This window comes from Dicentrarchus labrax, unplaced genomic scaffold, assembly GCF_905237075.1.
Source record: "Dicentrarchus labrax unplaced genomic scaffold, dlabrax2021, whole genome shotgun sequence".
NCBI lineage: Eukaryota > Metazoa > Chordata > Actinopteri > Moronidae > Dicentrarchus > Dicentrarchus labrax.
Window position 1 is genome coordinate 12,037,286 of NW_026136722.1, and position 16,479 is coordinate 12,053,764.

Consider the following 16,479-nt stretch of genomic DNA (forward strand, 5'->3'; position numbering starts at 1 on the left):
TCACATCAAGCTGAAGGACTGACTGTGAGGAGGCAGTTGCCACGGCAACCACTCTGGTTGCCATGGAGATTGTTATGTGTGAAAGATCAGTCAGTAGGACACAGACCGAGGGGTCTCGTCCGAATTGCATTGTGCCTTCACGTGACTTGTGCGACAGGTAACTGTCAAATCACCTTTAACCATAGATATAAAAAAAAAATATTTAACATCTGAGAGAACATTCAAGAACAGGGTTTTCTGTCTGCAGGGATAATGTATTCATTTAATCACATTTGTGCCTGTACTGCAAGGACCCGCAGACTAGTTGTTCATGATTGCCACTGGAGATGTATGGCGACAAATACGTATAAACATGTCACAATACTGCAGCACATAAATAAGCACGCACACTGAATTGGGGCATTGAACAGTATGCTATGAAAAAGAAGAGACATGTTTCATAATTGATTTTCTCACCCTTTAGTGAATGGAGCCAGATTGAGAGTGATAATTTATTTTCTCATATTTGACTCATAGGAATGTTTGTTGTTCTGTATCAGTGCAAATTGAATCTAAAGTACAATGTTAATCCTTTTGAAGGTTTACCTATCTGCCTGTCGCTACATTTTCAGATATGTCAGTAACCCTTTATGCTGCTACTTTGTAAGTACTATTAAAATCACTCACTTCCTGTTTCTGTCTGTCCTACCCTCAGTTCAAGAGGATGTTGAACAGGGAGCTGTCCCATTTGTCAGAGATGAGTCGCTCAGGGAACCAGGTGTCAGAATACATCTCCACTACCTTTCTAGGTAAAGCAAACCTGCCATCCAACCACTGTGAACAACCACTACAGCAAGTCCCTTATAGCTTTTACCCTAGGTCAAGCACAACCATAATTCTTCATCCTGGCTGACTTCGGATTCTTTCCCCCCCAGATAAGCAGAACGATGTTGAGATCCCATCCCCGACTTTGAGGGAGAGGGAGAAGCCCATGTGTCACATCAGCGGTGTGAAGAAGCTCACGCACAGTTCCAGCCTTTCCAACTCCACCATGCCTCGCTTCGGCGTGAAGACTGAACATGAGGATGCGTTAGCCAGGGTAAATACATGTTCGGTGATCTTACTGTGTTTTTATTGTATTTATGTTCTCTTTTTCATTTCCTTTTCCTTGCTGCAAAATATAATCTTTTGGGATAGGAAGATCTTACTGAACTGAAGTAAATAGATAGAAAACAGCCCACCAGAAGCAAGTTATTAGACATGCACACATAAACCAACAATGGGATTACATGTATTTCATATTCTACCTCTTTATGTAAATATAACACATGCATGCATTTCACATGCATTTCTGAACACATTTCCATACCTTTCCTCAACCATCTCTATACCCGACAATGCAAAAATTCACCATTGTAGTATCATGCACATTTGTTGGTTGAATTAAGATGGGTAACAAACTGCTAGATTGTAGTACTAATGTAAATGTTGTCTGTTGCACCTTCAGGAGCTGAACGACTTGAACATGTGGGGCCTTAATATCTTTCGTGTGGCAGAGTTCTCTAATAACCGACCCCTCAGCTGCATAATGTTTGCCATCTTCCAGGTGAGAAAGATTGAGCTTTAACTAGCAATGGATTATATAGTATATCGTGTAACTTGACTTATTTGTGACAATGACCCCCGTGGACTGTCTCTGCTACAGGAAAGAGATCTACTGAAGACCTTTCGGATCCCTGTGGATACATTTGTCACTTATGTGATGACCCTGGAGGACCACTACCATGCCAACGTGGCCTACCACAACAGCCTCCACGCTGCAGATGTCACTCAGTCTACTCATGTACTGCTATCCACACCAGCTCTAGATGTAAATACCACTACTGGTCTGCTAATGACAAAGACACAGCATTACTACAAATACCAAATACACATATAACTTTATTACTTTAACATGCACAGATTTTCACAAATACACAAACACAGTAGTCAAAGGCAATTGTAAAATGCAGTGTAACTGATTATTTTCCTCTTTTCTCTGTCATTTATCTCTGACAGGCGGTGTTCACTGATCTAGAGATACTAGCTGCTTTATTTGCCGCTGCCATCCACGATGTGGACCATCCAGGAGTGTCCAACCAATTCCTTATAAACACCAGTGAGTCAAAATGGGATTAAGATACACACAAACATGAGTTTTAAAGAAGAAAATTGGAAAAACAGAGGAAATCATAATGGCAAGGACAAACAAAAAGCTGGTTCTGGTTCGAATACAACTAACGTGTTGTATGTGACCAAGACAAGTAACTGAGAAAGGTTATAAATGTATAAAAACGACTCGACTTGTGTCAACTCTGTAAAAGTGATTTTAGAGAAACAGGTAGCTAAGATCCACTATTTAAGAATTAGATGAGGTCACTTTTCTGGGTCAGCTACTTTAAAAATACCCTTTCATTTAATTCTACCCAGTAAAGGTTTGTCTTCAATGTTGTTTGAACTCTTTAACTCTTATTTTAAATTTTTGTCACATCAGTCTTTATACATTTTGACTGTTTTCATGTTGCATTTTCCTCTTTAATAAAATGTATTAACTATTAAATCATATAAGGTCATTTAATACTGCACAGACCATTAAGAACTAAGATATATGTAAAGTTTTGTATGTTGTTTTTGTGTGAATTCAAGTACTGACATTTACAAACTCAAATTTTGGTGGTTATTTTAGCTATAACTGGATTATCATATAGTTTCTAATGCATATAATACACTAATCTTATTTGAGAGTCTCTTTTATTTTTTCCTTTGGTACTGCTGTTATCCATCCTTTGAGTGATCAAGCAGACCTTTTTTGTTATATGTATTCATAGTACATTCATCTTTTTAATCTGTAAACTGTGTCGTTTCAGTTGTTAAGCTTTGTTTGCACTCCGCTTTCACCTTTAATCGTCTAAGTAGTTGTAAATTTTAAAACTGTGCCACCACAGTCTGATTCTAACACTGACGGAGAGAGCATGGTGATGCTGAATGAGTGATGGAATAACTGTATTTTTGACTCATATGTGTTGTGTGGTGCTTCCCTCAGACTCAGAGCTAGCCCTGATGTATAATGATGAGTCTGTGTTGGAAAACCATCACCTAGCTGTGGGCTTCAAGCTGCTTCACGAGGACAACTGTGACATCTTCCAGAACCTTAGCAAGAGGCAGAGACAGAGCCTGAGGAAACTCGTTATTGATATGGTGAGTGTTGTCAACGCACTCATTCAGTGTAATGTGTGTAACTACCTTTCTCCATTCTCTTTATTTGGTTCTTAGCTCTTCCATCTTTCTATTTCTTTCTGTAATGCATTCATACCAATTTTATTCCCAGGTTTTGGCAACAGATATGTCTAAACACATGAGTTTGCTGGCAGACCTCAAGACAATGGTGGAAACCAAGAAAGTGACAAGTTCTGGAGTACTGCTGCTGGACCATTACACTGATCGAATACAGGTGAGATGACATCTTCCAGTTAATTTACAAGTAACTTCAATTTACAAATTAACCAAAAGAACTGAACTTTACTAAAGCCCTAATTCAGAGTGCTATAAAAAAGCAACAACGGGTTGGGTTTGAGATGAAGACTAAGCAGGAGGCTGGACAGAACACCAACTCAGGTGAAAACTGATTTATACTTCTGCGTCAAAGTGTGTCACTTCTTCAGGACATGGCTTGTGCGTGGGAGATATGGTCTTTTCATAATTTACATGCCCCTCCTCAAAATGTCATGGTATAGTGTTTATACTTTCTTATCTACAGACAGAGCGGGTCCTCTCCTATGGAGTCCGACATTACATGTTTCTACAGTAGCCCAGAACGGACAAACCAAACACTGGCTCTTAATAGGGCCTTTTGTGGTTTTTGCGGCCACTGTAGTTTCTCCTGCACGCCTGCAATCGGAGGGTGAGGCGAGGGTGTTGCAATCAGCAACTATACAAATGTTAGGGAGTCTCTTATTTTAAAGTATGTTTAAGTAGCTTGGGGATTATAATGCTCCAACAGAGTCCGATCACTGATTCACATCTTAGGATCTGCTTGTTGAGGACTATGCTTCAGTATTTGATTGATGAAGTAGGTGTTACTTTATTTTGTTAATTAAGCCAGTGAGATCTTGTGTGGGGCAAGATTTTGCAGGACGGAAGAGCTGCTCAGTATTATCTAAATTGAGTTTGATGGACTGGAGATCTCAGCCAGGCCTGCAGAAATGTATCTGACCTGATTTGACCCAAGTGTCAAAGATTTGAATCAGAGGTACAGTTCAGTGTCATCCACAAAGGCAAGAATCTGAGCTTTCTTTTAGTGGGTCTGTGGAAAGGAAGGGAGAGAAAAATGCAAAAATGTGCTTTCCCAGATATCCTGTTGTCTGCAAGAGTGCCAGGGAGGAGGTGATTGCTGTTGTTGTCTAAACTGAGGTCAGGAGACTCACAAAACAGAAACAGAGAGATGCAGTGTTGGTTCAGTATGCCAGTCTGAATCTTGACTTGTATCTAAAAAGTGCCTTTATGATAATTCTCTGATTCAAGAGTTCAGGAAAGGAATAAAAGCAATGAGTATGTGGTTGTTGACATTTTACTTGTGAAGAATTCTTCTTCTTCCAGGTGACTTGAAGTCACACAGCCAGATGTCACAAAAGAATTGATGACTGACATCAAGAGAGGGCGTAAAGGGGTCATATGTATACGCATATTTGTGTGGGGAGAGGAGAGAAAGAAGTTAAGCCAGATTCAATACAGGAATAAGTGGTTGAGGATGCCTTTTAAACTTTTTAAATATGATATATGTTCTTACAAAAGTAGGTGATAAAATCATGACCAGAAATGAAAAGGGAGGAGCAGGTGTTGAGGTAAAGTAGCGTCCTAGTTTTAGAGGCAGAGGACTGGATTTTCAAGTTGTGCTAGCAATTAATAGAAGAGAAAGGAAGAAAGAATAAAGAAGTGAGATAGGTCATCAGAAAGCTAGGTTTTAACCACCTCCTTTCAGCTGCTAAAAGATTTGTTTGTTTAAAACACAAATCTTTAGAAGACCAGAGGGACAGAGGAGATTAAAGGCAGATGATTACCAATGTGAATCTGAATTTATTGTTTGTAACTTTGCATATACATGACATATTGTGACATGTGACTGTGCCTTTGTGCAGGTGTTGAGGAACATGGTGCACTGTGCTGACCTGAGCAATCCTACAAAACCCCTGGCTGTGTATCGACAATGGACGGAGAGAATCATGGAGGAGTTCTTCAGGCAGGGAGATAAGGAGAGAGAGCGAGGGATGGAAATCAGTCCCATGTGCGATAAACACACTGCATCTGTGGAAAAGAGTCAGGTAAGTGATCAGTACTGAAATAATAGGCATGTATGGATATGATTCTGTACACAACTGGATAACTGTTAATGCTGTAGGTGGCATGATAACTACAGTGCAGAGATTGATCAGTCATCTCTGATCACAGCAGTCATCCTCATACATTTTTAATGCTGATTTGTAGGGAGTGTTTATATGATGTCAGTCACACTCTTTCTTTTCTGGTTGCAGGTGGGCTTTATTGACTACATTGTCCACCCGTTGTGGGAGACATGGGGGGACCTTGTGCACCCTGATGCCCAGGACATCTTGGACACTCTGGAGGACAACAGGGACTGGTACCAGAGCACTATCCCACAAAGCCCCTCGCCACCTCCTGTGGGCCAGGATAAGGATCTGAACGCCTGTATAGACAAGTTTCAGTTTGAGCTCACCCTCGAAGACAGCTCTCAGAGAGAACAGGGAGACGAGGATGACAAGCCTACACGGAACCATGTGGCACAAGACTGCAGTCAGGGGGAGGAGGAGGGTAAAAAAGATGAAGAGGAAGACATAATGGTAGAGGAGGAAAATGAGGACATAATAGAAGAGGAAGACGAGGTGGCAATGGAGGAAGAAGAGGTGGAAGAGGAGGAGGAGCTGAAAGCTCAGTTGGAGGTACGATCCGAAAAGGAGAGACTTTCTGACACAAGTCCTGTAGAGGAAGAGGAAGATTCTTCTTCACAAGCTGAAGATACATGAGTTCTGCTCCTGTATCTCCCTCCTCACTTGCACACATTATCTTGTTCATCCTTTCAATGGCCAAACCAAGAACAAATAAGACTGCAATGACAATACAGACCTTTAAATATATTTTTCAAAAAGGGAATAAATTAAAATCGCTTAAAGAGAGGGTAATTACACAGCAACTGTAGATGTGGAGTGGTGACAAGTCCTTCGACAGATTTCACAATGAACTTTAGACTTAGAGGAATTTAGGAGAGCAGTAACGATGGGAAACTGAAGACAGCGTAGCACTCTGGGACTGGAATGCACACACATAAACACACATTAAGTGACACACACAAAAAACATAGTAGGAGTAAGTCATGTAGAATACACCAATGCAATGTGTGTACGAGCATGCATCAGTCATGCAGTATAACTGGAGCCCAAATGTACCCCATCCTTTCTTGCAATCGCACAGGCGCGTGCACACACACACACACACACACACACACACACACACTTGACTCTATGTTTTTATGTGTGCATTTACATGAGGGACACGGATTAGTAATGAATCTCTTTGGAAAAAGCCATCTCTTAATGGAGTATTAACTAGTGTTCAGTCAGTATTAGTAATTCATGTTCTTTAGAACCTCAACAGAAATTGTTCTCCTCAGAAAAGCAACACATCCGAGTGACTTTTTTTTCCATTTCTGTCGGAAAGAAAAATAAGAAAATCCACAGAGTTGGAGGAGAAGAGAGGAAGATACCGAAGGAAAGAAAGATGCTGCGATGAAGGGACCGCCGGGTCCCATACCCCTTTTCCCTTTACAAGGAGAGTGCTACTGGTGCAAGATGGCTCTGTGCCTTTCTGAAACACCAGCTTCCTGAATGGAGCTGTCGTGAAGCAATGCATTGTGGGACAGGAGTGTCTGATTTTGTTATAATTTTTGATTGTCTCTTGTTAAAGATCTCTCTTTACTGTTCATGGTATTGTGGTGTGTATCTCACACGTACAGTTTCTGTGGTGATATGTTTTAAGCTGTAAGTCTTCCTTTGTTGCTCTTCTGGTAATATAATAACTCAGAACTCTAGATGCAGAGCAATCACTACCACCACCACAACCACCAGTGGACTCTTTCCAGTTTATGTTTTTTTCTTATTAGAATGATTTTTTTAAACTTTCTGAGAATAAGCCATGTGATGCTTTGAAGCATAAGTTTTGCCTATTTTCTATTTGACAGTTGCTAAATATGTTGAAGGGATACATAATTATTTCATCAGCAGAACAAATTTTCACTCGCCATCTCAAACCCACTTGCACTGTGTGTTTATGTCTCCTCATACCCAACGATTCTCACCAAAGTAAAGGATGAGAAACTTCAGTGGGTGAAGTTATTGAAGGAACACAGATGAATAAGAAAATCAGGGAGGAAGAATGTCAGGGGAAAGAAGCGTGACTTGGCCAAAAGGTGGTCTGGCAGTCCCTAATCATCCTTGTTATGTTTGATGCTTTTTTGCCTTAATGTCAGATGCAGGATACATACCTGCCAGTATGTAGATTTATAAGATATATAATAGATATCCTAGCATATTTATATCACGTCTGTATGCTTATTTCTGTGAGTATCAGTGTGTCTCTACACAATGTATCCAGCATTGCATTTGGAGGGGAAAGGGAAACATTGCTGCCAATTAGTCGTTATGTTGTTGCTGTGCTCGGACCAACATAAAGAATGTGTTGTTTTTTTAATCAGGACGGTAAAATGACTCATAACTACCTTGAGGTATGCAGAGGAAATAAGAAATGGGAGTTAAGATTTTTCTGCCAATTAGAACGAATAGGGATGTCCTTTGTTTGGATCTGACCAGATATTGACTTGTTGACACGATGGAGTTGATACGTGTATGTGTTTGTTTGCGTGGCTTATTGTGTTGTCATGAGTACGCGAGTGAGTAACAGAAAGAAAGGGCAGAATGCTAAAGATATTGTCATAAGTGTCATTGTTCCCTCACTGGCATCACCACATCCTGTTGAATGGTATTCAGGATTTGATCAGCACAGCTTAAATAGGTCACAGTTTGTTTAGGTGTTTGTTTTTCACAGGGTAAAAAAAAAAAAAAAAAGAACATGGGTGTGGTTCTTTTGAAGGTAAGAGCAAGTTTCTGCAGGTCAGTAACTGAACTTATCTGAAGACACCACAGCTCGGTGCAACAGAAGCCTGTGTGTTTGACCTGCTCTGTCGCAGGATGGAGCAGAGCTGCGGGGCCACCACACAGGCTTTCATTTTGTGGAATGGGAATCCAGGATTACTATTGCAGTTACTTAAATAAAAGATTCCCATATGCATTGGCCTTTTACTTTAAAGATGTTGCTTTGTTTTTGTGGCTTCTTGTTATGTCATAAGCTATAAAAACATTAATATTTAATTGCCATACAAACACAATACTGTAGCAATTGTTTCTTATTAAGAAAATTATTCAATTGATTGATTGCTGCCATTCTTTTTAAATGATGAAAAGAAAACCATGGGAAGTGTTTTCTTTGAACAGTTTGTGTACAGTTTATTTTTATATCATTCTGGTGGATGGTCTGGAAAATGAATCATGTGTTGATGATAAAGCTATAAGCATTACCACTCTTGTATATAATGTAATATTGGACTGTAAATTATAAATTTATCCAAGTCATAATGATTGACAAATAACCACTTAAGGTTGTTAAGTGAACCACTGAAGCAATGCAGGCCACATCCCCACCTTTTCATTCTCTGATTATGTTTTTGCTCAGTTGTGCTAACATTCTGTCACATTTTTTAACCGTCCACATTTATTGTTAAAATCAAATATATTTGTACCAGCACTTTATTCCATCAGGTTTTGAGGCAAACAGTGTGTTTCAGGTGTACAGTCTGTGCTGGTGGTTTGGTCATTGGCGGTCACCTGTTAATTATATTCCATTAGGCCAAATCACAAACTTTCATTGTGCAGTAATCATTGTAAACCCCTTTTCTAGAGGCATAATCAAACAAACTAGTCATTCTCTATTAACAGTCCATGTGAGATTGAACTTATTTGATAAAGTCTGACTGATAAAGTCAAATGTAAGCTGATGTAGTCACACAGGATGTGACATGTTCTAAGGAAATAAATGTGTCCTTGTCTAACTTGGCCATTTCTAGTACTATCACCACCTCTGTTTCTTAGTAACTTTAATCACTAGCCTGATAGCCTAAATGTCCGTCCAATGGTGGCCTAACTAGCTGGTTCCCATCGGGTTGCTGTCAGGTTACTTTGTCGCAGACTGACTCCCTCTGTGAATAATTCTCTGGGCTTTAATTCATGTGTTTGTCACAAGTAAGAAAGATTATTCAAGGGAAAAAACATGAAATGATTGTAATATTTGTAAATGATCTTGCTGTAATGTGTAAAATGTGTCCAAGTTATTTTTTATTATATTATTTTTATGAAAGTTTTTCCTCTTAACAGAGCTGAGGTGTCATTTTGTGAATAAATGCATTTAATAAGCAAACATCTATATATAAAACAATATTATAGTATATCAGTATATTTTTCTTTTATTTCACTGTTCGGTACTGTAAAGTGTGTTAAAAATACAAATAAAGTAAGATTTTTATATTAAATACAATGCCGTTGTCATGTTTGCTGTTATTGTGTTTGGTATGTCAGCATTTTACATGTTTGTGTGTATTTATTGCATTAATGCAGATTATTTATTAGTCCAGGAGCTGGTAGTATAATCTATATAATTCTTACAATAGCAAGACTGTATTATTAACTGCATATTGCAGGCAACCTCTCTTGGTCCATAGGAGCTCCAGACATCCACACTGGTTTCTAGCAACTGTTGCGTAGAGACCTATTTGAGGTATTTGTTCCAGTATAGGTTTGAACCCACATACGCACATCCTATTTTTAACACTGCCCAGTTATGTGTACACGAGACAAAAACTTTAAATAAAATCTTTAACACCACAGATGATTTCATAGACTATGTTCGCAGACCGTGTATGGTTGAAGATTTTTGAGATACATCTGAATGAATACGGCGGTTTTTAAATAGCATTCGTCCACTTGGACCTTATTTACTTGTTTGCTTTTACGCTAATATTAAATGTAGTGTAAGCATGATGATGTAAACAGTGACGACTACCTGCACCTGTCTGAGTCGGGCATGAGATGGCTGCATCCTCAAGTATACCCAGAACCCTCTGCTTCAACGTGCCACGGCTCTCCGCCAATCACAAGGGCTAAACAGAGCGTCGTCCAATCAGAGTGAAACAAGACAGATAGGTGGGGATATGCGCAGGCGCATTGCCGTGACGGAACTAGGCGCTGTGTTGACCGGTAATGATTAGCTATTAGCTTGTTCTTAGAAAATATTGTAATGATTTTTTTTTACCTACGTTATTAACCTTGCACACTAGAGGTATTATGATGTTATTGTAACGACATAAGTACAGTTGGTCTTTTGCTTTTAAGTGTTAGTTAGTTTATGGTTTGCTTTTAATCTTAAGCTAAATTCGCTATTTAGCATTAGCAAGCTAATTTGTTAGCCCTCGGCTAACGAACAAGAAGTCATTGTATTTTGTAAAAATAACAAGAACAAGCGTACACACTTAATGTGGTTTTGTTGCTTTTATTAGTTCGTAGCGTTACCTACCCTGTCACGTCGTGTTTATAATTGCTACAGTGGGTTACCTGTATTAATCTGCGAAGTTTGTGTGATTGATCGGCGGTTCAGGTGCAGTTGAACCATGTCCAACTCTGAGCCAGTGTGGAGCTGCCCTGTCATGAAGCCCTGTCAGTACCTCCTCCTGCTGCTGCTGCTGAGTGTGGGAGTCTCGGCGGTGGAAATCCAACGCCCTCGCGGTGTCCCGCTATCGAGTAAGCGTTTTTCATTTAATTACAACTAATAAGACAGATTAATGAGTACAGTTGTGTATTTTGCGGTTGCAGTTGTCTATAATTTTGGAGCACTGACTCTTTTCTTCTGTTCAACTTCAAAAGAACGGCAGTTCTATGAGGAGGGAAAACCTTTTACTTGCCTGGATGGTACCCGCACTATTCCCTTTGACAGAGTGAATGATGACTACTGTGACTGCCACGACGGTTCTGATGAACCAGGTGTGTATATGCTGCATGCTGGAGACTCCTGTACTACCGTCCAGTACTATTTTCTTCCCCACAGTGCAAAGAATTAAATAAAATAGCTAGTGGTAAATGTAATAGGTCTGCTTAGTCTGTATAATTCTACCTTTGCTAGGTCATGATAATGTTGAGTGGCTGTTTTGTATATTTAATAACACTTTTATTTGCAGGTACGGCTGCTTGTCCCAATGGTAGCTTCCACTGTACCAATGCAGGTTTCCGACCAGCCTTCATCCCTTCCTCCCGCATCAATGACGGAATCTGTGGTACGAGTTTTAAACTGTGCTTATTATTTCTTCTCAGGTGTCGTGTGTGTTTGCAGGATTTTTGTTTAATATCTGGGTTTCCTATACAGACTGCTGTGACACCACAGATGAGTACAACAGTGGTGCAACCTGTCAGAACACCTGCAGGTGGGAATGTTTTTGGATTATAACTGTAATAACTTGTGTACGATATGTAGTCTAAGCCCAATTTGGCCATAGGGACTGCACATGCTTACGTCCACATTGAGTTTCCAGAAAATGTCAAATGTTTTGTTTTTGTTGAATAAATCTTTTTCATGTCATGTGATTTGCAGGGAGTTGGGGCGCAAAGAGAAGGAGAGCCTGCAGAAGATGGCAGAGATCGCTAAGGAGGGCTTTCTGCTTAAACAACAAATTATCCAGGAGGCCAAGAGGGGCCTAGAGGATAAGAAGGTGTGAATGACAAGAAATCCTTTGGTATTTGTTTGAGTAATAATCAAGATCCAGAGCTTTAAAACATGGATTATGACTGTGTCAAATATGTTTTTATACGGATATGCTAACACTTCAGTAGAGATGTCGAAGGTGCCCACACCAAGTATTGTATGTCTGGCTATGTCACCTATGTTTTGCTTATTCTACACAGAAAAATGAAAACAGTAGTTAGAGTGACCTTATGTTGAGCACATCCTACTAATTCACCAGAAACTAGATGCTGGCCATCTGAAATCTCTTCTAAAAAACAAACACTTCAGCTAATTTCAGAGTAACAAAAGATGCCAAGTCTTCCAAGTTGACAGTGAGGTTATTGGTGTCAAACAGTTGATATTTTCTCTCAAGTAGATGTTAGCACGTTGTTTCATAAATTGAATGAAGTTTTCAGATATTGTGTATATCTTATTTATTTAAATGTATTATTTTGATTTCTCTCAACAGGCCAAACTTGCAGATGTTCAGACCAGTAAGAAGGATCTGGAAGATAGGGTGGAAGCTCTAAGAATTGTAAAGGAGACTGCAGAGCAGCCAGAGAAAGAAGCGAAAGAGCGCCATCTGAAGGCCTGGGAAGGTAAATTAAAATGTGAAACTATATCAACATCTATGGATTGTACAGACCATCACCTTAGAGATATTATAGTGTAGTTTATTCAATTTTTTTTAAGCTAGAGTAAGTTGCCTTAGTGCCACATACACTAGTAGTACTAGCACTAGCTTCCCTGATGCAAGACATGTAGTAACACAAGAAGTATGTGTGTGATCAGAATCACTGCCAACTCAACACAAAGGGACATGTTAATTTTGTTTCAGAGGAAAAAGCTGTCATTCGCATGGAGAAGGACAAGGCTAGAATGGCTGAGGTGTTTCTTGAACTGGATGATGATGCAGATGACTTGTGAGTATCTGCACCTTCCAGAATTGTTAGCACCCATTAGGGAAGATTCACAGTGTTTTGAAGCTTACCAGGGACAGCGTTTAAGAACAAAGTTAAATAAAATAGTGCAAAGATAAAATGCACCGTCTGTAAATGTGGAGCCGTTTTTATTTTAAGTTGTCTTGTTGCTCTGTACCTTATTTATCCAGAATACTGCCACACAGCAGAGACCACTTTCTTGAATTAAAAGTGTCAGACAAAAGATAGTGTCTTGGAAAAAATATTTTATTTTTACACCTTTCATGTGTACATTTTGAATGATCATTAGAGTGACAATGATCCAGTGTTTTTGTAGCCTCATTGACTCACTGGTAGAAATATAGAGTTGTTACTATAACTAGTGAATTATGCATTTTATTTATTTTTTTATCTTAGTATCTCAGTGGCTGAGCTTCTGTCCCATTCTGAGCTTGACCCAGATTCAGATGGTTCCTTCACAGAAGCAGAGGCCCAGGTATTGTATTATTTCTATAAAAACACTGCTGTTAAAGTGTAACTGTCATTAAATGTGAATATAAGGAGCTGAATAAATCAAAATATCAATCTTGTCTTTTGGTTTATAAAGGGACTGTTAGGAGGAGTGGACAAAGTGGACACAGTAGCATTTGAGTCTGTTTGGAATAACATCAAGGAAAAATACATATCGGAGGTAAGAACCAGATGGTTAATTTTTAAATTCGATGTGTGAAAGCCTCTGCGCCTCTAAATGTGTGACTTTCTTGGTATCAGGCCAATGCAGACACCCCAGCACCAGTGGAGACTCCACAGGAGGAGATGAGGGAGCCAGTCTCCGACAATGACTCTGAGCAGTACCCTGAAGATGACATCCCAGAGGAAGAAGAGGAGGAGGATGAAGAGGATGAAGATGATGACCCAGATGAGGCAGACTATAAGGTAAGTCCACTGAGCCTCTTAATCAAACTTATGTTGGATGACTCTCAAGTGTAATTTAGTGAGTCACTTTTATCTGTGTTTGATAAGCAGAGCCCTCCTACGACACAGACTCAAGAAAAGAAGGATGACGATAATGAGGGGACTATGCCACCCTACGACCAACAAACGCAGACCCTCATTGATTGTAAGTGTGTGTGTGTGTGTGTGTAAAACTGAGTGACTCAGCCAGTTCTCTGCTATGAGTAAGTGAGTCACACTATAAAATACCAGAAGAAAAGCACAGATGTGACTGTGTACCTATTAGTTTGAACTTTAATGTGCTATCTTCAAATTAATCTCTCATTCCTGCAAATAAATTGTTGATCAGAAGAAGAAAGCAATTTATTGAACAGCTGTGTTGCTTTTGTATGACTGAGATCTATTGCTTGTCTTTTGTAAAAGCATCAACAGGATGGCGTGATTTGCTCAGATGTTTTGTATGCAAGAACACTGAATTTACTTTAGTGTATATTTGATTCCCAGCTGCTCAGAAAGCCAGGAATGAGTTTGATGAGGCTGAGAGAGCTCTCCGGGAAGTGGATGATCAGATCAGGTAAATACTAAGCCTGAATATAAAGGAGCTTCTTTGCCTATAATGCAATCAATGTTTATTACCGCAACGGCAGTCCAACTTTCAACAGGTACTATGGATGATTTTGTTGCACTATTGGATTACATTTGATTTTCTTTTTGTCTGCAGGAACCTTGAGAAGGAAATCTCCTTTGACTTTGGACCCAATGCTGAGTTTGCCTACCTCTATAGCCAGTGTTATGAGTTGTCTACTAGCGAGTATGTGCACACTCTGACTTTGGAAAGAATTGTCTTGTATTTATTAATATTTGTTATAAGTTCCTACTTCCAAGGGAATAATTTCATCTTTTGTTTTCAGGTACATCTACAGGCTCTGTCCATTCAATAGAGTATCCCAGAAACCCAAGTATGGTGGCTCAGAAACTAACCTGGGGTATGAGAATATCTATGTTTGGTAATATTTTGTCTTTTGCACTGTGTTTTGTCCTTATTTTACTCATCCTGTACGTTTCATAATTTTCTTTCTGTAGAACATGGGGGAAATGGGCAGGTCCTGAGGATAACGTCTACGCTATGATGAAGTATGAACATGGAACAGGGTGCTGGCAAGGTCCAAACAGATCCACCATGGTGAGTCTCTGCACTGGCTGGATTTTTTTTGTTCATTTAATTTTTTCACCTTTTCTTTAATTTTTCTTATTGGGCAAAGCAGAGAAAGACCAAATAGACCTCCTTTGTCTTTCAGGTTAAGTTAACGTGCGGAAAGGAGACAGTTGTGACGTCTACCTCAGAGCCCAGTCGATGTGAGTATCTGATGGAGTTCATCAGCCCTGCTGTCTGCCAGGAGCCCCCAAGTCTGGATTTCGGGGCTCACGAGCATGAAGAGCTCTAGAGGTACTTGGTTTGTGAGTAACTCTTTGTAACTTTGTTGGCAAACCTTCAAAATGAATTGGGAGTGTGGTGCACATACAGTATGGTTTACTGCAGGACCATATCTTTTCCCCAGTAGAATCTTAAATTGGTCCTACAATTGGGCCATGATTGTATAAGAGTCATGTTTTTGTGCAAAAAATGCTTACGCAAGCAAAATAAAAATCACTGACTGTCAGAAATCCATAATGTGACAGTTTAGTGTTTCAACAAGACAACCGCATGTGCAGTTACAGCCTCCCTTTAGAAGAAAAGCAGGACAGCAGCAAGAGAAAGGTAATGGAAATTTGAGTTCATTGTAGGTGTTAAGATAGTAGAGGAGTAAGAATGAATAAATTATAATTTAATGTTGCAGTATATGGATGAGAAATGCATACAGCAGTATGTTGTGCCACATTTTCTTTGGATACATTATTGTTGAACTGGGTACAGTACTGTGATAGCATCTGCATCCATCCTTTACTGCAGAAATCTTGAAATGTTTCTGATGGTTCAGCCTTTTGCAAGTTCTGAATATTCAACATTTTAAATTTGCTGAGGCTGTCTACACAATTCCGTTGAATTGAAAGCAGTTCGTAATGGTTTACGTACATATAGTATTTTGTTTATTCTTTCTTTTTAGAAAAAAAAGGGTTCATCCTTGATATTGTAGATACAGAATTTTCTTTTTTTAATGTGTTGTGGATCTAAATCAAAATAGCATCTAACCCAAATATAAGCACAGTGGATACATCACTGATGTAAACGCTTTGTCTTGGGAATGAAACCTACAGGGATTAATTGCAACTAAATTGTCCTTCCCTTTAACATCTAGGAAGTCATGACTTAGGCAAACAAGCTATTGAAATGAACGTGTATGCGCTCTCACTCTTGCAGGTTTTTCTTGAGGGACCACAGTCACTGCAGCAACATGGAAGTTGCCATGCCGTGAGCGCCACCACAATCAAGAATAAACAATGGAAATTCCAATTAGTTGTTATGTTGTCTGCACATCCAATTTTCGCTAGTCCTTGTTGTCTTGTGTCCCTGATTTGTGTCACATGTAGTCATTCCATGGTTTTCAAATAAACATACTTTTATTATATTCCAAACTTGTCTGTTTTTTTAACTTCAGTATAGCCATTTTGTTGTAGCTGTGCTTTTAGTCAATACTGTTGTTGTAGTAGTAGTAGTAGTAGTAGTAGTAGTAGTAGTAGTACAATATATTCTTCCGTA

The 16,479-nt window shown here is 39.4% G+C and overlaps 2 protein-coding genes across 7 annotated transcripts in view; both read left to right on the plus strand.

Annotated features, from left to right (window-relative positions):
- Nucleotides 1–9,672, plus strand: part of pde4a (phosphodiesterase 4A, cAMP-specific) — a 40,947-nt gene extending 31,275 nt beyond the window's left edge. For all 4 annotated transcript variants that reach the window (XM_051386759.1, XM_051386760.1, XM_051386761.1 and 1 more), the window contains 9 exons: nt 695–788; nt 915–1,078; nt 1,487–1,585; nt 1,685–1,849; nt 2,038–2,137; nt 3,062–3,216; nt 3,347–3,469; nt 5,154–5,336; nt 5,547–9,672. In XM_051386759.1, the coding sequence (XP_051242719.1) occupies nt 695–788; nt 915–1,078; nt 1,487–1,585; nt 1,685–1,849; nt 2,038–2,137; nt 3,062–3,216; nt 3,347–3,469; nt 5,154–5,336; nt 5,547–6,056 (1,593 nt within the window). In that variant the 3' untranslated portion in view covers nt 6,057–9,672. The remainder of the gene's footprint in view (nt 1–694; nt 789–914; nt 1,079–1,486; nt 1,586–1,684; nt 1,850–2,037; nt 2,138–3,061; nt 3,217–3,346; nt 3,470–5,153; nt 5,337–5,546) is intronic.
- A 611-nt stretch (nt 9,673–10,283) lies between these two features.
- prkcsh (protein kinase C substrate 80K-H) lies at nt 10,284–16,355 on the plus strand. 3 transcript variants are annotated; one of them, XM_051386765.1, is made up of 18 exons: nt 10,284–10,391; nt 10,789–10,931; nt 11,055–11,171; nt 11,366–11,461; nt 11,551–11,608; nt 11,776–11,893; nt 12,377–12,506; nt 12,746–12,830; nt 13,245–13,323; nt 13,435–13,518; nt 13,599–13,763; nt 13,854–13,947; nt 14,286–14,355; nt 14,503–14,592; nt 14,693–14,767; nt 14,865–14,964; nt 15,080–15,239; nt 16,141–16,355. In XM_051386765.1, exons 2-17 carry the CDS (start codon nt 10,802–10,804, stop codon nt 15,224–15,226), a joined length of 1,638 nt encoding a protein of 545 aa, XP_051242725.1. In that variant the 5' UTR covers nt 10,284–10,391; nt 10,789–10,801; the 3' UTR covers nt 15,227–15,239; nt 16,141–16,355. The 3 variants fall into 3 exon arrangements, with proteins under 3 accessions (XP_051242725.1, XP_051242726.1, XP_051242727.1); XM_051386766.1 differs by having other exon boundaries at nt 15,080–15,228; XM_051386767.1 differs by lacking the exon at nt 10,284–10,391 and adding an exon at nt 10,450–10,473.
- Nucleotides 16,356–16,479: the final 124 nt, after the last annotated feature.

Bases quoted from the DNA above. Each gene is read 5' to 3' on its own strand.
- prkcsh (XM_051386765.1), top strand. From the start codon at position 10,802: ATGTCCAACTCTGAGCCAGTGTGGAGCTGCCCTGTCATGAAGCCCTGT. The intron at 13,764-13,853 runs GTAAGTCCACTG...TTTGATAAGCAG, and splicing joins CAGATGAGGCAGACTATAAG to AGCCCTCCTACGACACAGAC. The intron at 14,356-14,502 runs GTAAATACTAAG...TTTTGTCTGCAG, and splicing joins GAAGTGGATGATCAGATCAG to GAACCTTGAGAAGGAAATCT.